Source organism: Heteronotia binoei, chromosome 10 (genome assembly GCF_032191835.1).
Source record: "Heteronotia binoei isolate CCM8104 ecotype False Entrance Well chromosome 10, APGP_CSIRO_Hbin_v1, whole genome shotgun sequence".
NCBI lineage: Eukaryota > Metazoa > Chordata > Lepidosauria > Squamata > Gekkonidae > Heteronotia > Heteronotia binoei.
The window spans coordinates 19,122,067-19,139,455 of record NC_083232.1 but is presented as its reverse complement, the minus strand read 5'-3'; the positions used below and the strand labels follow the sequence as shown (position 1 = coordinate 19,139,455).

The 17,389-nt window shown below is 55.3% G+C and overlaps 1 protein-coding gene across 1 annotated transcript in view; it reads left to right on the top strand.

Annotated features, from left to right (window-relative positions):
• The first annotated feature begins 236 nt into the window (after window positions 1-236).
• LOC132578211 (sonic hedgehog protein-like) overlaps window positions 237-17,389 on the top strand; it is a 35,506-nt gene continuing 18,353 nt past the window's right edge. The window contains exons 1-2 of the mRNA XM_060248102.1: window positions 237-572; window positions 9,603-9,864. Coding sequence (XP_060104085.1) covers window positions 270-572; window positions 9,603-9,864 — 565 coding nt within the window. The 5' untranslated portion in view covers window positions 237-269. The remainder of the gene's footprint in view (window positions 573-9,602; window positions 9,865-17,389) is intronic.

Sequence of the window (17,389 nt, the reverse complement as noted above, 5' to 3'; positions counted from 1 at the left end):
TGAGTCCGATGAGTCCCGTTATCAGCCGGCAGCCCGGAGCCCCGCTTGCCGCACCTGTCTTGCCCAGGCTGGGGGGCTAGTGGTGTCTCCCGAAGGCGAGGCGGGCGGAGGAGGAAGCCGCAGCTCTCCAGAGACCCCGAGCGAAGGCAGGAGCGAGCGAGAGACGGAGGGAGTTGGAGAGCCGCGCAGCCGCCAGGCAGGGAACCGAACCGGGGGCAGGAGGCGGCGGAGGCGACCAAAGTGGCCGGCTTTCTCCTCCCGGGGCCGGCATGCTGCTCTCGAGGAGGCTGGTGCTGCCGGGGGTCTTCTTCGGCGCCCTCTTCCTCTCGTGCGGGCTGGCTTGCGGGCCAGGCCGGGGCTTCGGCAAGCGGCGGCACCCCAAGAAGCTGACCCCGCTGGCCTACAAGCAGTTCATCCCCAACGTGGCCGAGAAGACGCTGGGCGCCAGCGGCAGGTACGAGGGCAAGATCAGCCGCAGCTCGGAGCGCTTCAAGGAGCTCACCCCCAACTACAACCCGGACATTATCTTCAAGGATGAGGAGAACACCGGAGCCGACCGCCTCATGACTCAGGTCAGCCTCTCGCCTCGCCCGGTGGCGCGGGATCCCGGCCCCAGCATCCCCGGCAACGCCCCCTTTCTCTCCCCTCCCGGCCCCCCGGGCTCCGGCCTGTCATCCCTGGGCGATCCAGCGCCAGGGCGCAAGAAGTTGGAAGGGGCCGGCGCGCCGCCCTCGACCTGCCTGGGCGCGGGGAGAGGGGAGGGGGCCTGCTGTGTGTGGGGGTGGGGGGATCCGTGCAATTCCCTTCCTCGGGAGTGGCTGGGCGAGCCGGTTCTTCTGAGGGCCCTCCGCAGGATCCGCTTGGATCTAAGGAACCGGGTGCAGCTAAGAGGACACCCAAGTGCATTTCTTCCCTGAGCCGAGAGCTGCTTTCCCTGGGGCATCTCCGATGCTCTCTGTTACAGGAGATTTTTTTTGCTTTTAAAAAATACAACCTTGCAAAGGCTCCGAGGCCTTGGCTGGGCGTAATAAGGCGAATAACGCTAATAATCCTGGATTATTGGCTGGGGCCATCCCTTCGCTTCGCAAGAGCGTTCTGGCGAGACCCTCTTTAGCGACTATGCCCACCAGAGCATTAATCTATCGATATTTCCTTAAGGATGCGCGTCTTCCTGCCTCTCCAGGGGTCCCTGAACAAGCCCCTGCCGCATCCCCGTCTGGCTTTAAAAAGGCGCCCTCTTATCCCACCCAGGCCCCGGATTCCCTGCAGCGCTCCGATAGACCCGTTTCCCAACCCCTCGCGGGCTCATTCTAAGCCGCATCACCGAGAGGCAGCGGCCGGTGTTTGTCTGTGGGGCTGATGCGTCCCAGCTTCCTAGTTCCGGAGTCCCTTCCAACTACCTGCGAGGAGGCTGGGTTTCCTTCCAAATATAGGTCAACAGCCTTTTCTCTCCCCCCACCCCCTCTATTAATATATTTAAGCCCCACCTTCGGTTCTATAATAAGAACTCTATGATAAGAGTCTCTACGGAAGGTTGGTGGGGGGGGATTTCCTAAACTCTGCCCCCCCCTTTGTCCCCTCCCCCCTTCCCCGCTTGTCTTCTCCCGCGGCCTGATTTTCCGCACGTTTAGGAGATTTGGTGCCGGGCCGAGGGAGGGGGACCGGCCGCCCGGCGATCTCGGCCCGACCACCTTAAATCCTACTGTACCTTGGAGTATCCGAGCGCGCGCCTCTTCGCTAGACCGAGGCGCGCGAGCCTCGATTAAATATGCACAGGCCGGAGTGCGCCGGGCTCGCCCTGCCTGCCTGGAAAGAGTTCCCAGGCCGCCGAGCCCCCCTCCCTCGAAGGCAAAAAGCCGTGGGGGGGGGGAGATGCAACCCAAAGGCCAGGGCATCAGGCAAGCCGGGGGGGGGGGGTGCAGCAGGGTTGGAGCCGGCCGTCTTTGGCAAGGCGATCCAGTCCATTCCGGGTTCTCCTCGGCCCCCCACCCTCCCCTTCGCCTCTCTCCCCCTTCCTGAGCTGCAAAGACGCAAGATCAAGGGGGGGGGGGGGGGACGAGCTCTGTGCGGCCGCAAGTCGCATTTTCAGCTCCACTTACTCCTCTCGTTTTATCGATCGCAACGGCTAGGGTTTCAGTTGGTATCCTTTCTGAAAGCGGCAGAGGAGGAGGAGGAGGCGGTGCAGGCGGCGGCTGCTGCTGTCGTCTTCTGGCTGCTTGCAAGGCGAGCGAGGAAGCCCCAGGAAAAGACAGGCGCGCGTCTCTCGCTCCCCCTCTCGTCTCGTGTCTGTTCTCTTCCCGCGTGTTATGTCTGGGGCTCAGAGCCCAACTGTAAGCAAGCGTCTCTCTCTCCTCCCCGGGCGGACACAGCAGGGCCTGGGCTGGCGAGGAGGCCAGCAGAAACGCGCGCCCAGCTTTTTCAGCCGGCAACCTATATTATATAGGGGGGGGGGGTGTGGAAGAGGAGGAAGGAGGCGAGGAAGGGTCTCCCTTCTCCTTCTCCCCAGCTCGCCCTCGCTGCCTTCTTTCTTCGCGGCTGGCCTCCTTTTCCTGCATTAGCTGGCAGCGTTTGAACTTCTGACCTTCTGTCAACTTCCCTCAGACGAATGAAACAGAAAAACAAATACCACCTCCCCCCCCCTCCCGCCGCCCTGTCTTGCAAGCACATACACGCGCGCGCGCAAGCTTGTTTTTTTTTTGGGGGGGGGGGGTGTTCTGTTATCTTCCGCGGTGCGTGGGGGGAGAACGCAAGGTGCAGGTAGCGGGGTGGGGGGGGGCGGGCTCTGCAAAGAGGGGAAGTCGGGTTCCATCTCGGATGGCCCAGCGAGGCACAAAAGCCTGCAGGAGAAGGGCCTGAGAGGGATGCAGGAGGCGTGGTGGGGAGGGGACGGTGGCTCAGTGGTAGAGCATCTGCTTGGTAAGCGGAAGGTCCCGGGTTCAATCCTCGACATCTCCAACTCTAAAGGGTCCAAGCAAAGAGGCGTGAAAAAAACTCAGCTTGAGACCCTGGAGAGCCGCTGCCGGTCCAGTAGACAAGACTGACTTTGATGGACCAATGAGGGTCTGACTCCGTATAAAGCAGCTTCCTATGTTCTTAGGAATGATGCGGTCTCACCCAAGAGACTGGGGAGGTAAGACACGGATTGGCTTGGGCCCAGAAAGGAGGGGAGGAGGAAGGGGAGATGTGCCTTTGATTGCAGGGCTCAAGCACGCTCTTTCTCAGCCTCCCCCCCCCCCGCCGCGCTCTTTCTCTCCTGCTGGCCCTTCCGCTTGGCCATGCCTTCCTCTGCTTCCTTCAACCTTGGGGGTGGGGGAGAGCGAAAAGAGGAAAGATCTGACGCCCTGCAACAAGAGTTGTTAAACTTTCCGAATAGCTGCTTGAATGCCTTCGCTGCTGGTTAATATTAACTTCCCGAGAGGGGGAGAAAGAAGGCAAACAGGGAAAAAAAAGAGCCTTTCCCGAAGGCGGGGTCCCTCTTTCTTTACAGGCGACGGCCGCCCTGCCGAGTGCATGCTGCGCACAAGGCACACACACACACCGCTCCGCGACCTCCCGCACCCAGCCCTCGCCCAGACCTCTGCGCACCTTCGCCATTGGTTGGATCTGGAGGCGCGATAAGGGTGCCAGGTCGTGGATGATAAAGCTGGAATTCGCTTGAAAGAACGAGGGGTGTGGGTGGGTGAGAAACCCAGGAGCAAGTGAAGGGCAAAAGCGCGCACCCCTCCTCCCCCCAGACAGACAGACCCAGCCTGCCGGGGGTCCGGGCGAAGGAGGGGAGGGGAGGGGAGGGGCGGCGGAGAGGCAGCTGCGCAGCACCCACGCGCCCCTTCCTCAGCCTTCCAATCCTAGGCACGAGCCCGGGGGGGGGGGGAGATCGAGGGGGCCTCCCGTGCTGCAGGGACTCGCGCGGGCCGCGCCAGGCGGCTGCAAGATGCGTCGGGCTTGCACTTTTGCTTCGGAGCCACGAGCAGCCCTCAGCAATTGGTCTGCAAAGGGGAAGCGGGAAGGTGGCAGCGGCGGCGGCGGCGGCTGAGAATTGGGGCGGGGAAGAAGAGCGCTTATTGAACAACTTGGCTGGTCCTTTCCGCGCGCACGCGCGCACGCATAGAACCACTCTCCAACAGAGGCGCATTGGCCGAGGAGGCGGCCGGCTGCGTTTCACCGCGGCTGCCCAGCGCGGGGCTTGATCGGCGGCACACGACCCGATGCCTCGATAAATAGCCGGCCTCGGCGAAGTCTTGGAGACCGACTGGTCCCCCGCTCAGCCGGTCCCTCCCTCCTCCCTTCCGGAGCTCTGCCAAGGGGCGGCTGCTGCTGCCGCGGAGAAGCCCCCGAGCGGTGCTTCCCTTCCTCTCCCCCTTCCCACCTCGCCGGCTCCAGTCCCCGGCGACCACTTTGGAGGGGAACTCGCCTGGGATGGCAGAGGGGGGAGGCGGTGGCGGCGAGACGGGGGGGGGGCAACGGGAGGTCTTCCTTCCTCCCTCCCCTCCCCTCGATTGGGGCTCCCACGTGTTCGATCCCCACCCAGAGTGACGTGAAGCCAAGGAGACGCGGGGAGGGGGGGGGGAAGCAGGTGGTGGAACTGACCAGCCGCGGTCGCCTTTGCTGACCGTGAGACCCCCCCCCCCGCCCCCGCCTTCCAGGCAGCTAAAACTACCAAGATAATACCCCCCACCCCCCCCCCACCCCAAATTAAACTACAACTGATGCACTGGCTGCCCTTTTCCGGATGGCCCAGACAAGTCCGATCCCGGAAGCTAAGCAGGGTCGGCGCTGGTTTAATATTTGGATGGGTCAGGCCGCGGAGGCAGGCGATGTTTCTCGCCTTGAAAACCAGAGGGGTGTGGGGTGCCCTAAGTGTGGCCTGGCACACCCTCCATCACCAATGCATCGGCTGTCATATGGACAGATGAAGCTGCCTTCTACTGAATCAGACCTTTGGTCCATCAAAGTCAGTCTTGTCTACTCAGACTGGCAGCGGCTCTCCAGGGTCTCAAGCTGAGCTTTTTCACACGTATTTGCCTGGACCTTTTTTTAGTTGGAGATGCCGGGGATTGAACATGGGACCTTCTGCTTACCAAACAGATGCTCTACCACTGAGCCACCGTCCCTGTTTTCCTCCAGAGCTTTCTTCTCCAGTAAAGCGTTCAGGTCTTTTTTTTTAAAAAAAGCACTCCGTCCAGGAAAAGGTGGCAGGAAAGGTCGCCTTGGAGAAGGCTAGTCCCGGCCTAGGCTGTGCAGTTCTGTGCCTTGAAAACTGAAGCCCCACTGAAAAGCGGGGCGCGGGGCGCGGGGAGTGCCATCAAGTGGCAGTCGAACTTATGGAGAACTCCGTAGGGTTTTCAAGGCAAGAGGCCTTAGGAGGTTTGCTATAGCCTGCCTTTATAACCTTTGTTGACATAGCCAAGATAAAAGTACATTAAAAGTTTGAAATAGAGGTGTTTTTTTTTAAGGGGGGGAAGCGAGCAGCCTGCCTTTTATGTAGAGACGCTGGAATCCCTCGTGGGGGGGGGGTCTCTCCTCCAAGTCCTAACTAGGGCCCAGTCCCTGCTCAGTTTCGGAGATCTGGCTGAGTAAGCAGGCCTCGATGGTAGGGCTTACAGTTATCGCCGGATTAGCTCGGCCCCCCAAGACTCCCTTGCCGGTGGGAATAACCGAGAGAACCTCGCAGAGGTGTCCTTTTGTGCTCTGGGACTCGGTCCTCCGCCCTCGAGGAAGGCGGGCCTGGTCTAGGACAAAAGGACGCGGTTTGGAGCTGCAGTTTTTCTTTCCCTGGAGAAGAAGGTGCCTCTAAAACCGCTTCTGACACCCTGGGAGCTTTCACATGGTTTGCAAGTGGGCTGCGCTATTTTTATGCATTGAAAATCCGGTGGCAAAATTATTGTGTGTGGACGCACCCTACGTCTGAAGCCCCCATTCACTCCCGTCCGAGTCAGCCTCAATGCGCCATTATGGGTTGGAGCAGGGTAGATCGCCCATGAGGTGGCAGGATCCTGAGCCAGACAGACCTGCGGCCTGCCAAGGTCTGTATTGTCTGCTCTGAGACGTCTGGGTTTGGAGATCGTTTGGGCGGAGGCTTTTCGCGTCGCCTCCTTTCAGCCGCTGCTGGGGTCTTCCGCCCGCTGGGCTAGAAGCTCCAGCGCTGCGCCACGGCCCGGAATGCACAGACCCCTCGCGGGACACAGAGTGGCTGAGCGGAGAGGGAGGGCGGGGCGAAGGCAGAGGGGGCGGAGTCTGGCCCAGAAGCCGGGCTGTCGTCGGGGAGGCCTGGCCAGTTTAGTCAGGGCCAGGAAGGCTACAACGAGGCCGAGCCTCCTCCGACCGCTGGCAAGCGCTAGCTCGTGGGTTTCACTGTTCACCTAAACAGAGGGACATCCCTAAAGGCAGAAAACTAGCAGGTCAGGCTCAGCATAGTTGCCTCTCTGACCTGCTCCCTCCTCTGTGCGCAAGCAACGTTGGGGAAGGGGGTTCCTCAGTGGAAACAGGCTTCCTCGGGAGGTGGTGGGCTCTCCTTCCTCGGAGGTTTTTAAACGAACGCTAGATGGCCATTGGGCACCAGTGCTAAGACTGTGAACTTAGGGGTGGGTTGGAAAACAAGCTCTGCACATTTCAGTCATTAGCAATTTCAGTTCAATTCATGCTTTCACGTGGTCGTTCAAACTTCAGTCTGCCAAGTGGCCAGGTCAGTATTCGTGAATTTCCTGCATTGTGCAGGGGGTTGGACTAGATGACCCTGGGGGGTCCCTTCCAACTCTATGGTTCTATGATTCATTTGGCCAGGGACAGTGTTCGAACCTGCACAAGCGCCTCCCCCCACTTCATCCGGTCTTGAAGCAAAATCTTCACCTGTAAAGTCTGTAGAATGTATATCTTCTCCCCCTTTCCCCCTAAGTGAGGCTAAGTGGGGCGGGGGCCTAGTCTGTGTGGAGGCCTTCGGCGCCCTGATTTTCCTTCGCAGGTCTCTCGGGCTGGATCTTCAATCCTAAAACACTTAGGAGTCAGCCTCCCTGAATAAAACAGGACTTACTGCTTAGGCCTGCCCTCTTCGTCGCCTTCGGTTCCCTTCACTTCCAAGCTAAACTCCATTGGCATAAACGGGACTTACTTCCAATTAGCACCCCGGGCCCAAAAGTGTCACCCAAATGACCACTTGTTGAGAGGCGTGAAGTTTAGTTTTCGGATCGGTTTGTGCCAGGCCTCCTTGAGAACCAGGGAAGGGTCTCGCCCGCTCAGGGCTACACGGGAGGTCTCGGCAGGGTGAGTGGATTTCGGATCGGGGCGTTTGTTGTTCGGAGAAGTTGGGCTGTGGATTCAGTTGCTTGTCTGCATCTGGGGCTTTTTCATCCGTCCAAGAAGCGCCAGACGAGGACTTCCAGGGAACTCGCAGGAACACGAGCGCTCTCCCCTGCTCTCGCCCCCCACCCCAAACCTGCATTCATGGGCATGCCCCTTCAACGTTCCCTTTGAGCTGCAGAGTCCTGTGAGCAAAAATCCTACGTTGTGAGCTACTGGCATTAAAGTCCCCAGCTGCCGCATAAATTGGTTTGTTCGGAGGCCGTCCTTCCTGCGCTAAGACAAAAATGTGCGAGCTGGAGGCTAAAAAACTATGAGCTAGTCCACACTAACTCAGCTTAGAGGGAACACCGCAGCCCTCCTGGCCGTTACGGTTACGGCCCATTGATAGAACAGCCCTCGCATGAATGTATCCGAGATCAGCAGCCTGCTTATAGAAACCCTGCAAGAAAATGCGCTTCTGACCTACGAAGAAAGCCCAGGGCCAGTTTTTCACTTCCTAGCTTACAGAGCGGGGTCTTAGCTCTGGGGTGGAGCACTTGCTTGGGCTGTTGAGGGCCCCGGGTTCAAATCCCTCCATGCCCATTTAAAAGGGTTTGCCGGCGTTGTGAAAGACCTCGGCCTAGACAGCGGCTGCCAGTCCGAGTAGACGACGCCGACTCGGGAATAATGCCAAGGCTTCGTGGGTTCGCAGTCCACGCGCATGCGTCTTCTTAGAGTCGAGAAAGGAACGCTGGAGCTTTTTAGACGGCGAGACTCTCTCCTGGCCAGGTGGCCTTTGCTGTGTAGCTGCTAATGAGAAAGGGCCTTTGGGAAGGAGCTCCATGATCCCAGTTGCACACGGTGGCGGGAAACGCTCAACCGAATCAATGGGAGAAGGGTCGCTTTTGAGATGGGGGGTGGGTGGCGCAATGTAAGTGCAGGGCTCCTATGGGGTGCGCTAATGCCCCAGATGCCTCCCTGCCAGACCATGGGGAACGAAGTTCTAAGGATGAGAAAGCTCCTGGAGCAGAAATCTCCCAACAGCAGTAGCATTTGTATAGCGCTTTGTTCAGGGCATTCGCGCACTTTGACCTGCAGTTCTTACAACGACCTTGTCAGGTGGATCAGTGGTGTCGGCCCTTTCTATCGGCCTGGAAGTGGGGCAATGGATTTCTTTTGGTCCCTTAGAGAGTCGGGGGGGGGGGCAGATGCGAGCCCAAGACCTCCTGCTTCGTTACCATCCCCCTCAAAGAGCTGGGCAGGCGCAGTGGTTAGAGCAGAGCCGGCGGGGTGACCCGGGGCCAGACCCGCCCTCCGCCTCGGTGGGCCCTTTGGAGGCTGCAAAGGCTGAGAGGAGGCGCTCGGGTGCGTGTTTACTCGCAAGCAGGCCCCACGGAGTGTATGGCTCCCTCGGGCTGCGCCTGGGTCCTTCCGGTAGGGTCTCCGTCTGAGACTGTAGCCTGACCGTTATTCTGGGTCGTTAGGATCCCTCCAGCGCTCAGGTTCTCTCTCTCTCCTCTCCCCCTCGGCGCCCGATCCCAAACTTTGCGCTCATCCTGAAAGCCCAACGCGCAGTCCCGGCGCTCCCTCGCCAATGGGGCTTCTTTCCTGGCTCAAGGCCTCAGGCAGCTTTCCCTGGCCCTGAGCACCCAGGAAGCCTGCAGGGGGCTGCGATCCTAAACTCGCTCTGCCTTCCAAATGCTGAACTCAGCCAGGCTGACTAGGCGGACCCCTGGTCTGCTCCAGCAGGGCTCTTCTGATGCTCTTCTCAGGGAAAGGCCTCGGCCTCTCTGCCCTGTCGTCGGCCTTCCAGAGGAGCTGGCTGACCACTGTGTGAGATGGGATGCTGGACGAGACAGACCATTGGCCCGATCTTCTGAAGGCGTCTGCCTCTATGTCCTGTGGTTAGCCCTCTGGTAGGCCACTGAGTGAGACAGAATGGTGGACCAGCGTTGGGATATGGACCACCGGTCTGATCCAGCAGGCCTCTTCTGATGTTCTTGTGCCATTTAGAAGGGCTCAGCTGTCTTGAAGATGGCAGCTCTCTTCCCTTGAGGTCTGGCCAAGCCAGCCCGATCCTCCAACTGCGCGCTCCCAGGCGGAAGGAGCACAGAGGGCAGGCTTTTGTGGCGCTCTGGACCCCCCCCTTCCTTTTGACGCCCTCCATTCATCCCTCCGATCCAGAAGCAGGAGAGTTTGGGGATCCCGGCCTTGCTAGCTTGGGGGGGGGGGACCCCCGTGGGGGGCGGGGAGCAGGGAGGAGGGTCTTCCGTGCTGTGTCCCCCAGCAACGCTCTGCTTTGCCCGTGTCCCCCGCTCCCCCTGCAGCGCTGCAAAGACAAGCTGAACGCCCTGGCGATCTCGGTGATGAACCAGTGGCCCGGGGTGAAGCTGCGCGTGACCGAGGGCTGGGACGAGGACGGCCACCACTCCGAGGAGTCGCTCCACTACGAGGGCCGCGCCGTCGACATCACCACCTCGGACCGGGACCGCAGCAAGTACGGCATGCTGGCCCGCTTGGCCGTGGAGGCCGGCTTCGACTGGGTCTACTACGAGTCCAAGGCGCACATCCACTGCTCCGTCAAAGCCGGTAAGGAGCGCTCCTCCCCTTCACCCTCCGCCGCCAGATCCTCCAAGCGAGTCCCCTGCCAACGGAGAACCTCCCGCCTTACCACACACCTCGCAAAGCTCCTTCCGAAAGAGCTTACTAGGGGTAGCAAGCTGCTAGGAACACTTCGAGGAAGAAGGAGGGGACAGGGAAGTGGCAACAGGGAGGGAGGGATAGTAGCCGGAATACTGAAAGGACAGGTCCCTGAACCGGACAAGTTACCAGCAGTGCGGTCGCTGCAATTAACACTGCTGTTACTACTAGAAGTAGGAGCACTTCACTTAAATGTAGTGCCGGCAACATCCCAGTTGTTGTAGGAAACGATGCAACAGTTGGTCACTGGCGTCTCACAAGTAGCAATCGGGAGTGTTACTACCAGTAGTATGGAGGTGGTTAGCCCTGTTAGTCTGCTTGTAGCAGTGGGGAAGAGGCAGAGTTCAGAAGCACCTGAAAAACTAACACTATTTGTGGCAGGCGAGGAGCTTTCGGGAGTCGCTGCTCCCTTCTTCTTCAGATACCCTTATGGGAAGAAGTGAGGCGCCAGTGACTCCAGGCGGTTTCGAACTCGCGCTTCTAGTAAGAAGCCGGGCAGGAAAGGGCCAAACGCCAAAGGCTGCCGCCCGCGACAGCCGCGAATCTGAACTCAGCCACAAATCCTCCTTCCGCAAACCAGTCAAGCCTTATTCGTTTTAAGAGAAAGGGGCTGCTTCTACATTTGGGGTCGCTCAGCCAATTACTCTCGAGTAGGCCACGACGCGGTGGGGGTTTCCCGCAGGCAAGGACGCGGGCAGGTTTACAAGCCCGAGCTGTGGGAAGCGAGTGGAAAGGCCACTTCCAAAGGCGCCGATCCCCGAGGGAGCGCAGTGGTAGGAAGGGAGGGCTCGCCTTCATATAGGGGGCCCAGATCCTTTGCAGGGAAGTAGTTGGCTCTCGGGAGCACCTGAAGCCTCTTCTAGGCCAGGGGAGGTGGGTGGAAGGGGATCGAGGCAGTTTATGACTCCGGAGTCAGCAGCATCGCCAATATTGTGCGTGGTCCTCCCCAAACCCAACAACGAGCCCACTGCAAATGTTGCAGGCTCGCCCTGGGGCCTGAACTAGCGGACAATCCCACCCCGGGCAGGCCCACCAGGGGTTTCCAAGGGCTTTCCAGCCCATTCAGACAACCGCACTTCGCCCAGCAGGCGCATCTCGGTCGTCTGCATCGTCTCGTGTAGGCTTCTCGCGGGGTCAGCAGCTTCAGCGGAAAGGGGGCTCTGGGAGGGCGGCTTGTGTCGCTGCTGGAGGGGAAACGATTTTGGGTGTCGAGAGGCTAAGGCGTCCGAGGAGGGACAGGTTAACCAGCTGGCTGATCCACAAACCACTTAACCCGGGACAATGGTTCTTGTCAATTGATTGGACATCCGTGTAGGGGGAAAGGCAGGTCACACAACCCGCCCCCCCCCCGCTCTTTTCTTGGGCCCTAAGAAATGAGGCTCAATCCGGAACAAGGTTTTTATGGGCTATAAGAACGGAACAGTAGACACGCCGTTATAAGGAGAGGCGATGTGAAATGCCCTCGCCGCCCTATATTCATTCTCAAATAGGTTAATGAGAAAGTTTTTCTTTTTCTTGGATTTTAAAGACCCGCTTCCCTTGCTCTTCTGGGCGGGAGGGGGTATATTAGTTTTAATCCGGATCGTAAACGGCGCCAGCGGCTTTCCCAGGATCCGGATGGTACTTTCTTTGCTGCGTTTTCTTTGAGCTTCCTTCCCAGTCACCTAATCCCAGCCGGGATCCCCACTTTCCCCTGTGCTTAGAGCGCCACCTGCTGTTCCGACCGGAGCAACACCCCTGCCGCCGCCTTCCAGCCAGCTTTTTGCATAAATTGTCACTCTTTAGCAAATCAGTTAACGGGGAATGATTGGAGACGCGCCTCTGGTTTGTTTTTTTTGCCCCCCCCCCCCTCTCAGTTGTTTCCTGGCATCTCCGCTGCAGTTTAATGGCAGCTTTTAGGCGAGAAAACGCTTTTAAAAGTGCCAAGAAACACACAGTTGCGAAAAAACAATAATGAACTTAACTCTAAATATATCCGTTGTGATAAGAAGGGATAAGGAAGAGAGCGGGCTCTGGGGAGAGGCCCATTCAAGACAAGAGTTCATAGAGCAAGGTGAGAGGACAGCAGGATTCCTCTAATTGACCAGGCAAGGTGGTCCTGGAGCTTCTTGTGTGAAAAAGACTCACTCTGGTGTCTCCTCTGGAAAGATCTTAGAGGCAGAGAAGGCAATACTGGGCTCCTCGGACTGATCATCTGGCTTTGGAGAAGGCAGCTTTGGATAGTCCTGGGTGCAGGGCCGGCTCTAGACTGTCTGACATCTAGGCAAGGCTAATTTCTGGCACCTCCCCCCCCCCCAGAATATCACTGAGTCACATAGGGAGCAGCCAATTTGGTGCCCCCAGAAGGCCAGCGCCCTAGGCAATTGCCTAGTTTGCCAAGTGGCAGATCCAGTGCTGCCCAGGTGCCTCCCAATCACATGTCCTTACGGTTAAATGTCTACCCCAGCACACTGCTAAGAAACTGGTAGAAAAACCTGGCAGGGTTCTTGTAGCAGGAACTCCTTTGCATATTAGGTCACATCCCCCTGATGCAGCCAGTCCTCCAAGAGCTTCCAGGGCTCTTTCTTACAGGGCCTACTGCAAAACCTTGCAGGATTGGCTGCATGGCTTAATATGCAAAGGAGTTCCTGCTACAAAAAAGCACTGCTGGAGGCCATCTTTCAATAAGAATGGCTGTATTCTAGGCCTCCTTTTCGAGGTGGCCTTGAGCCAGTCTTCTTCCTTGCCATCATTACAGAAAGAAAGGAAAATCTGTGACATCCTCATAGCCAGTAGGAAGTTTTCTTGATGATCATGTGGTTTATGGGTTCAAATCCTCAGCCAAAGTTGCTGGCTGAACTCATGGTTGGGGCCATTTTCTCCACCAGGGGAGAACCACAGAAGTCCTTTGGAAGCAGAGTGGGCAAAAAGCCTGAGAGAGAAGAGTCTTGTTGCCTCTTAAAAGCTAACAGAGCCATATTGAATGGAATTCTGAGGCCAAACCTAAATGTTCTCTGTGTTGTTTAGTGCTCAAATTTTAGGAATGAGGACACTGAATAAGAGCCATGATTTTCGAGTTCATCATCTTTACAAAAATAGTAATTTCCTTATATTACCTATGCACAAAGGGGCCTCAAACTGAGTCAGAACACTGATCCATCAGAGTCAGATCAAGGTCTTTCACATCCTCTCCACAATACTGGATTTGGGGGGATGTTCCCTATGAGCTGAGTTCGTGTGAGCTAGCTCACAGTTTTTCAGCCTCCAGCGCACACATTTTTGTCTTAGCTCAGGAAGGATGACCCCAGAGCAAATTAATTTACACAGTAGCTCACAACTTTAATGCCAGTAGCTCACAAAGTAGAATTTTTGCTCACAAGACTCCACAGCTCAGAGGGAGCCATTGGTGGGGACTGAACCTGCGCCTTTCTGCATGCCAGGCGGATGCTCTGCCACTGAGCCACTCAATGTCTGATGTTCTCACAGGCATAAGAAGTCAAGAGAGATCCTTTTTAAAAAAATGAAAGCTATAGTTATGTCACAAATTTAAATGCTTTAAAAATATCAGGTGGGGTCAAGTCAGTACTCCGGGTAGGCTGGTCCACTCACTGGTAGTGCCCTGCATGGGCACCGATCTCTCTCCAGTTAACCATTTGGGTTTCTCTGGGGACAGGAGACTGTAAAGCAGTTGGATGCAAAAGGAGTCGGTTGAGTCAAGGGAATGCATGGTTGCCAAATGGGTTTGGAAGGCCGACCCCGCCCCCCCTTCAGCAGATCTTCATCTGCCCAATTCAGAATTTATCACCAAAACCTCAAATATGCCCGAATTTAACACCAGACTGTCACCTTCCCCTCTATTCAAAAGCCCAGTTCCGCAGGGCCTGTAAGACAACCCTCTTCCGGCTGGCCTATGACTAGCTGGTACAAGAAACTGAGCGTAGTTATACTGGATGTCTGCTGCCCCCAATGTTTTAAATGGTTTAATGTTTAAATTTAATGCTCTATGTTTAACGCCTATTTATGTCAGATTCCTGTGTTGTAAGCCGCCCTGAGCCACTTGTTGGGAAGGGCGGGATAGAAGTCATAAAATAAATAAATAAATAAAAGTATAATTTGAGAAATTAGATACCTCCCCCACTGTGAATGCGACTTTCCATGTTTAATAATAATTAGATTTAGTAGAATAAAGTTTGAGTTCAGACAGTGACACTGTAAAGACGAACAAAGTTCAGTTCTGGGTATAAGCTTTCATGGGCATGCACACTTCCTGATGGCACACCTGATGGCGTCTGGTTTTTTTTTGGGGGGGCACTGGGTGACACAGAGTGTTGAACTGGATAGGCCATTGGCCTGATCCAACATGGCTACTCTTATGTTCTTCACATGGAAGTTTACACCCAGAATTTAACTTGGTTGGTCTCAAACTTTGTTTTGTTGCTTCAGACCAACACGGCTACACCACCTGAATTGATCTACACTGGATTTAGTGTGGGGGATGTTGCCCTGGCATCCAGGAACACAGCAACACGGGCAAACTAAAGTTGAACCTACTAGTTGGTACACGTGTTGAAAAACTGGGCAGGACAGCTATACTGTTGGGCTATCGGGTGCATGAGGATTAACGGGGTCTTCACCCATCCCAACTGGTGTGTTGAGAAGGTGGTGAGGATGTTTGCTTTTCTGCAGACATGTCTGTAATTGGATGTTAGAGAGACTGAAGTTAGCAGCACCATTTAGTGTTGAGCAATGCCCTGAGAGGACATGAGGGCCAGAAGTAATACTAATTGCACACTGTATCCCATTGGTGGTCCAGATGCCCCCAACCTAGGATCCATGTTTCCCTTCATCTTGGATAGAATTTTCCTATGGCCACCCGGGGCTACATTGGGATGTTCAAGGAGCCCAGACTGAGCTGAGTCAAGGTGCCATCATAACCCCAGCAGCCACTTGGCTTAGGATTCAGATTGTGGCACCGATGACAATGAATGGAGGTTCACCCAGCTTGGTCCTGGCTGATGGAAGCCGCCCAGGGCAATGGCTTTTCAGGGGCTAACTTGAAGAGCTAGGCTGTCCCTTCTTCCTGCTCCATCCTTCTGCCTGCTCCCCAACAGCTCCTGCGGTCACAAAACTTAATTCTCCAAACCCCACCCTCCCGCCTCAGTGTTTTCATGATTTCGTTTACAAAATGGAATTAGAAGAACATCCATTTGATCATGTTATTTGGAGCATTTGTTGGATCCAGCCAGGGCTTTTTTGTAGCAGGAACTCTTTTGCATATTAGGCCACACACCCCTGATTTAGCCAATCCTCCAAGAGCTGACAGGGCTCTTAGTACAGGGCCTACTGTAAGCTCTTGGAGGATTGGCTACATCAGGGGTGCGTGGCCTAATATGCAAAGGAGTTCCTGCTACAAAAAAAGGCCCTAGTTGGATCTCTCCACCTCCCTCCTACCCCTATAATTGTCTCAGTGTTTGGGGAGGTTTGAATTTTGAAAAAGGACTTAAAGTGGATGGAGAACTTGAGGGGTGGGGATTTAGATCAACTGGCTCAGGGCAAATCATCATACCCTTTCTGTCCTCCCCATTCTTGGAGCCCCACTTCAGCTGAATTTTGGCTGCCATCTTCCTTCAGCTTCACTGGCTTATGGGGCGGGTTTCCCAGCTGGCTAGTCTGCTCTTTCAGGATTGCAAAAGGGAGATTATGATACTCTAAATGGTTTGTAAAAGCTATAGCCCCAATAAAGAATTCACACTTGATGGATTTTTAAACAGTCAACATTAGCAGACAATGGCTGCCACTGGTGTCTATAGCACATTGAGTCTACAATAGCAAGAACAGTTTCCTGGGAGCAAGCCCTAATGCATAAAATGGGACTTACTTCTGAGTAGACTTGCTTACAATGGCTTGAGTGAGTTTATTGGATTTATATCCTGCCTTCCCTGCCGAAGCAGGCTCAGGGCGGCTCACCGCTCATAATAATAAAACATCAATGTAAAAACAGTAAGCTAAAAGTAACAATCAGGTGCTCTTCCAGGACAAATAAATAAACAGGCAGCATAAATAAAATAGCTAAATGCTTTCTGAGCCTATCCTGTTTACACTATCGTCAGCCATGAAGGACGGGATTTAAAAAGGTAAAGGTATTCCCCTGTGCAAGCACCAGTCGTTCCCGACTCTGGGTGATGTCGCATCACGACGTTTTCTTGGCAGACTTTTTTTTACGGGGTGGTTTCCCTGGTCATCTACACTTTCCCCCCAGCAAGCTGGGTCCTCATTTTACTGACCTTGGAAGGATGGAAGGCTGAGTCAACTTTGAGCCGGCTTACCTGAACCCAGTTTAAGCCAGTTACAGTACTACTGTTCCCATTTTACATGCAGAGATGCTGAATCATAGCAGTACAAAGTCTTCATCCTGTGATGGATCTTTGTTCCATCTAGTTTGCTCTGACTTCCCTAACACAAGCCACCTGAGATGACCCTTCAAAAGGAGATCAAAACTCAGGGCCATCTGCATGCAAAGCTTATGCTTTATCACTGAGCCCATAGTTGTCCTTCAGCTTGGATTGGGTACTTACAAGGCTGCAGAGGCCTTGGGTTGGATTCTGTACCTTTCCCCTGCATGCTCTGTCCATTTGTGTCTTGTGCTCCACAGTACTGATATCTAGGTGGCTGGCAATCCTCTCTTTCTCCCTCTCTCCTTTTTGGCCAATCTGTGCAGGGGATGGGTGTTGGGGAACTGCTCCTCTGTGCCTTTTCCCAAAGGGATCATTTTCTACCGGCGTCCACCACCTCTTCAGTCATATTTTAACAAAGTACTTCAGAGAAAAATGTTTCACATTACAGTACAGTATGTAGAGCACCTCTCAAGAGAGAAAAAAGTTGTGGCTTGTTAAATAAATCAGCTTCTTCAATGTGCTGTAGTCCAAGAGGGCCCAGAAAGTATGCTGTGGGCTGTGAGGGGGCTACTGGCTAGTTTCTAGTGGGTCATCTAGAGTCTACTGGCCGCAAAGAATGCTGCTCTAGAGGGAACTTGATCCGATCCTGCAAGGCAGTATTCCTGAGTAAGAGGCAGTGTGAATTCTGCATTATTTAGCACAGGTGAGCCGTGTTCAGTGAAGGATGCTCTGTGATGTGTCAGTTTCAAACAAATCGGTAGGCCAGGGTGATGAAAATAAAGAAGGCAGCTTTCTTCTGGTGTAGCAGTTAAAGGTAGAGGCTGCAGCGTGAGGAATGTCTGGTGCAATTCTCACTTCAGCCCTGAGCCATCGATGTGCCTCTTCTGCAGATGGGGGGATTGCAGTGGCACTAGTCCACCATTCATACATGTAGAAACAAATGCCCTAACCCAGATGGCCCAGGCAAGCTTGATCTCGTCACATCTCGGAAGCTAAGGAGGGTTGGTCCTGGTTAGCACTTGGGTGGGAGGACCACCAAG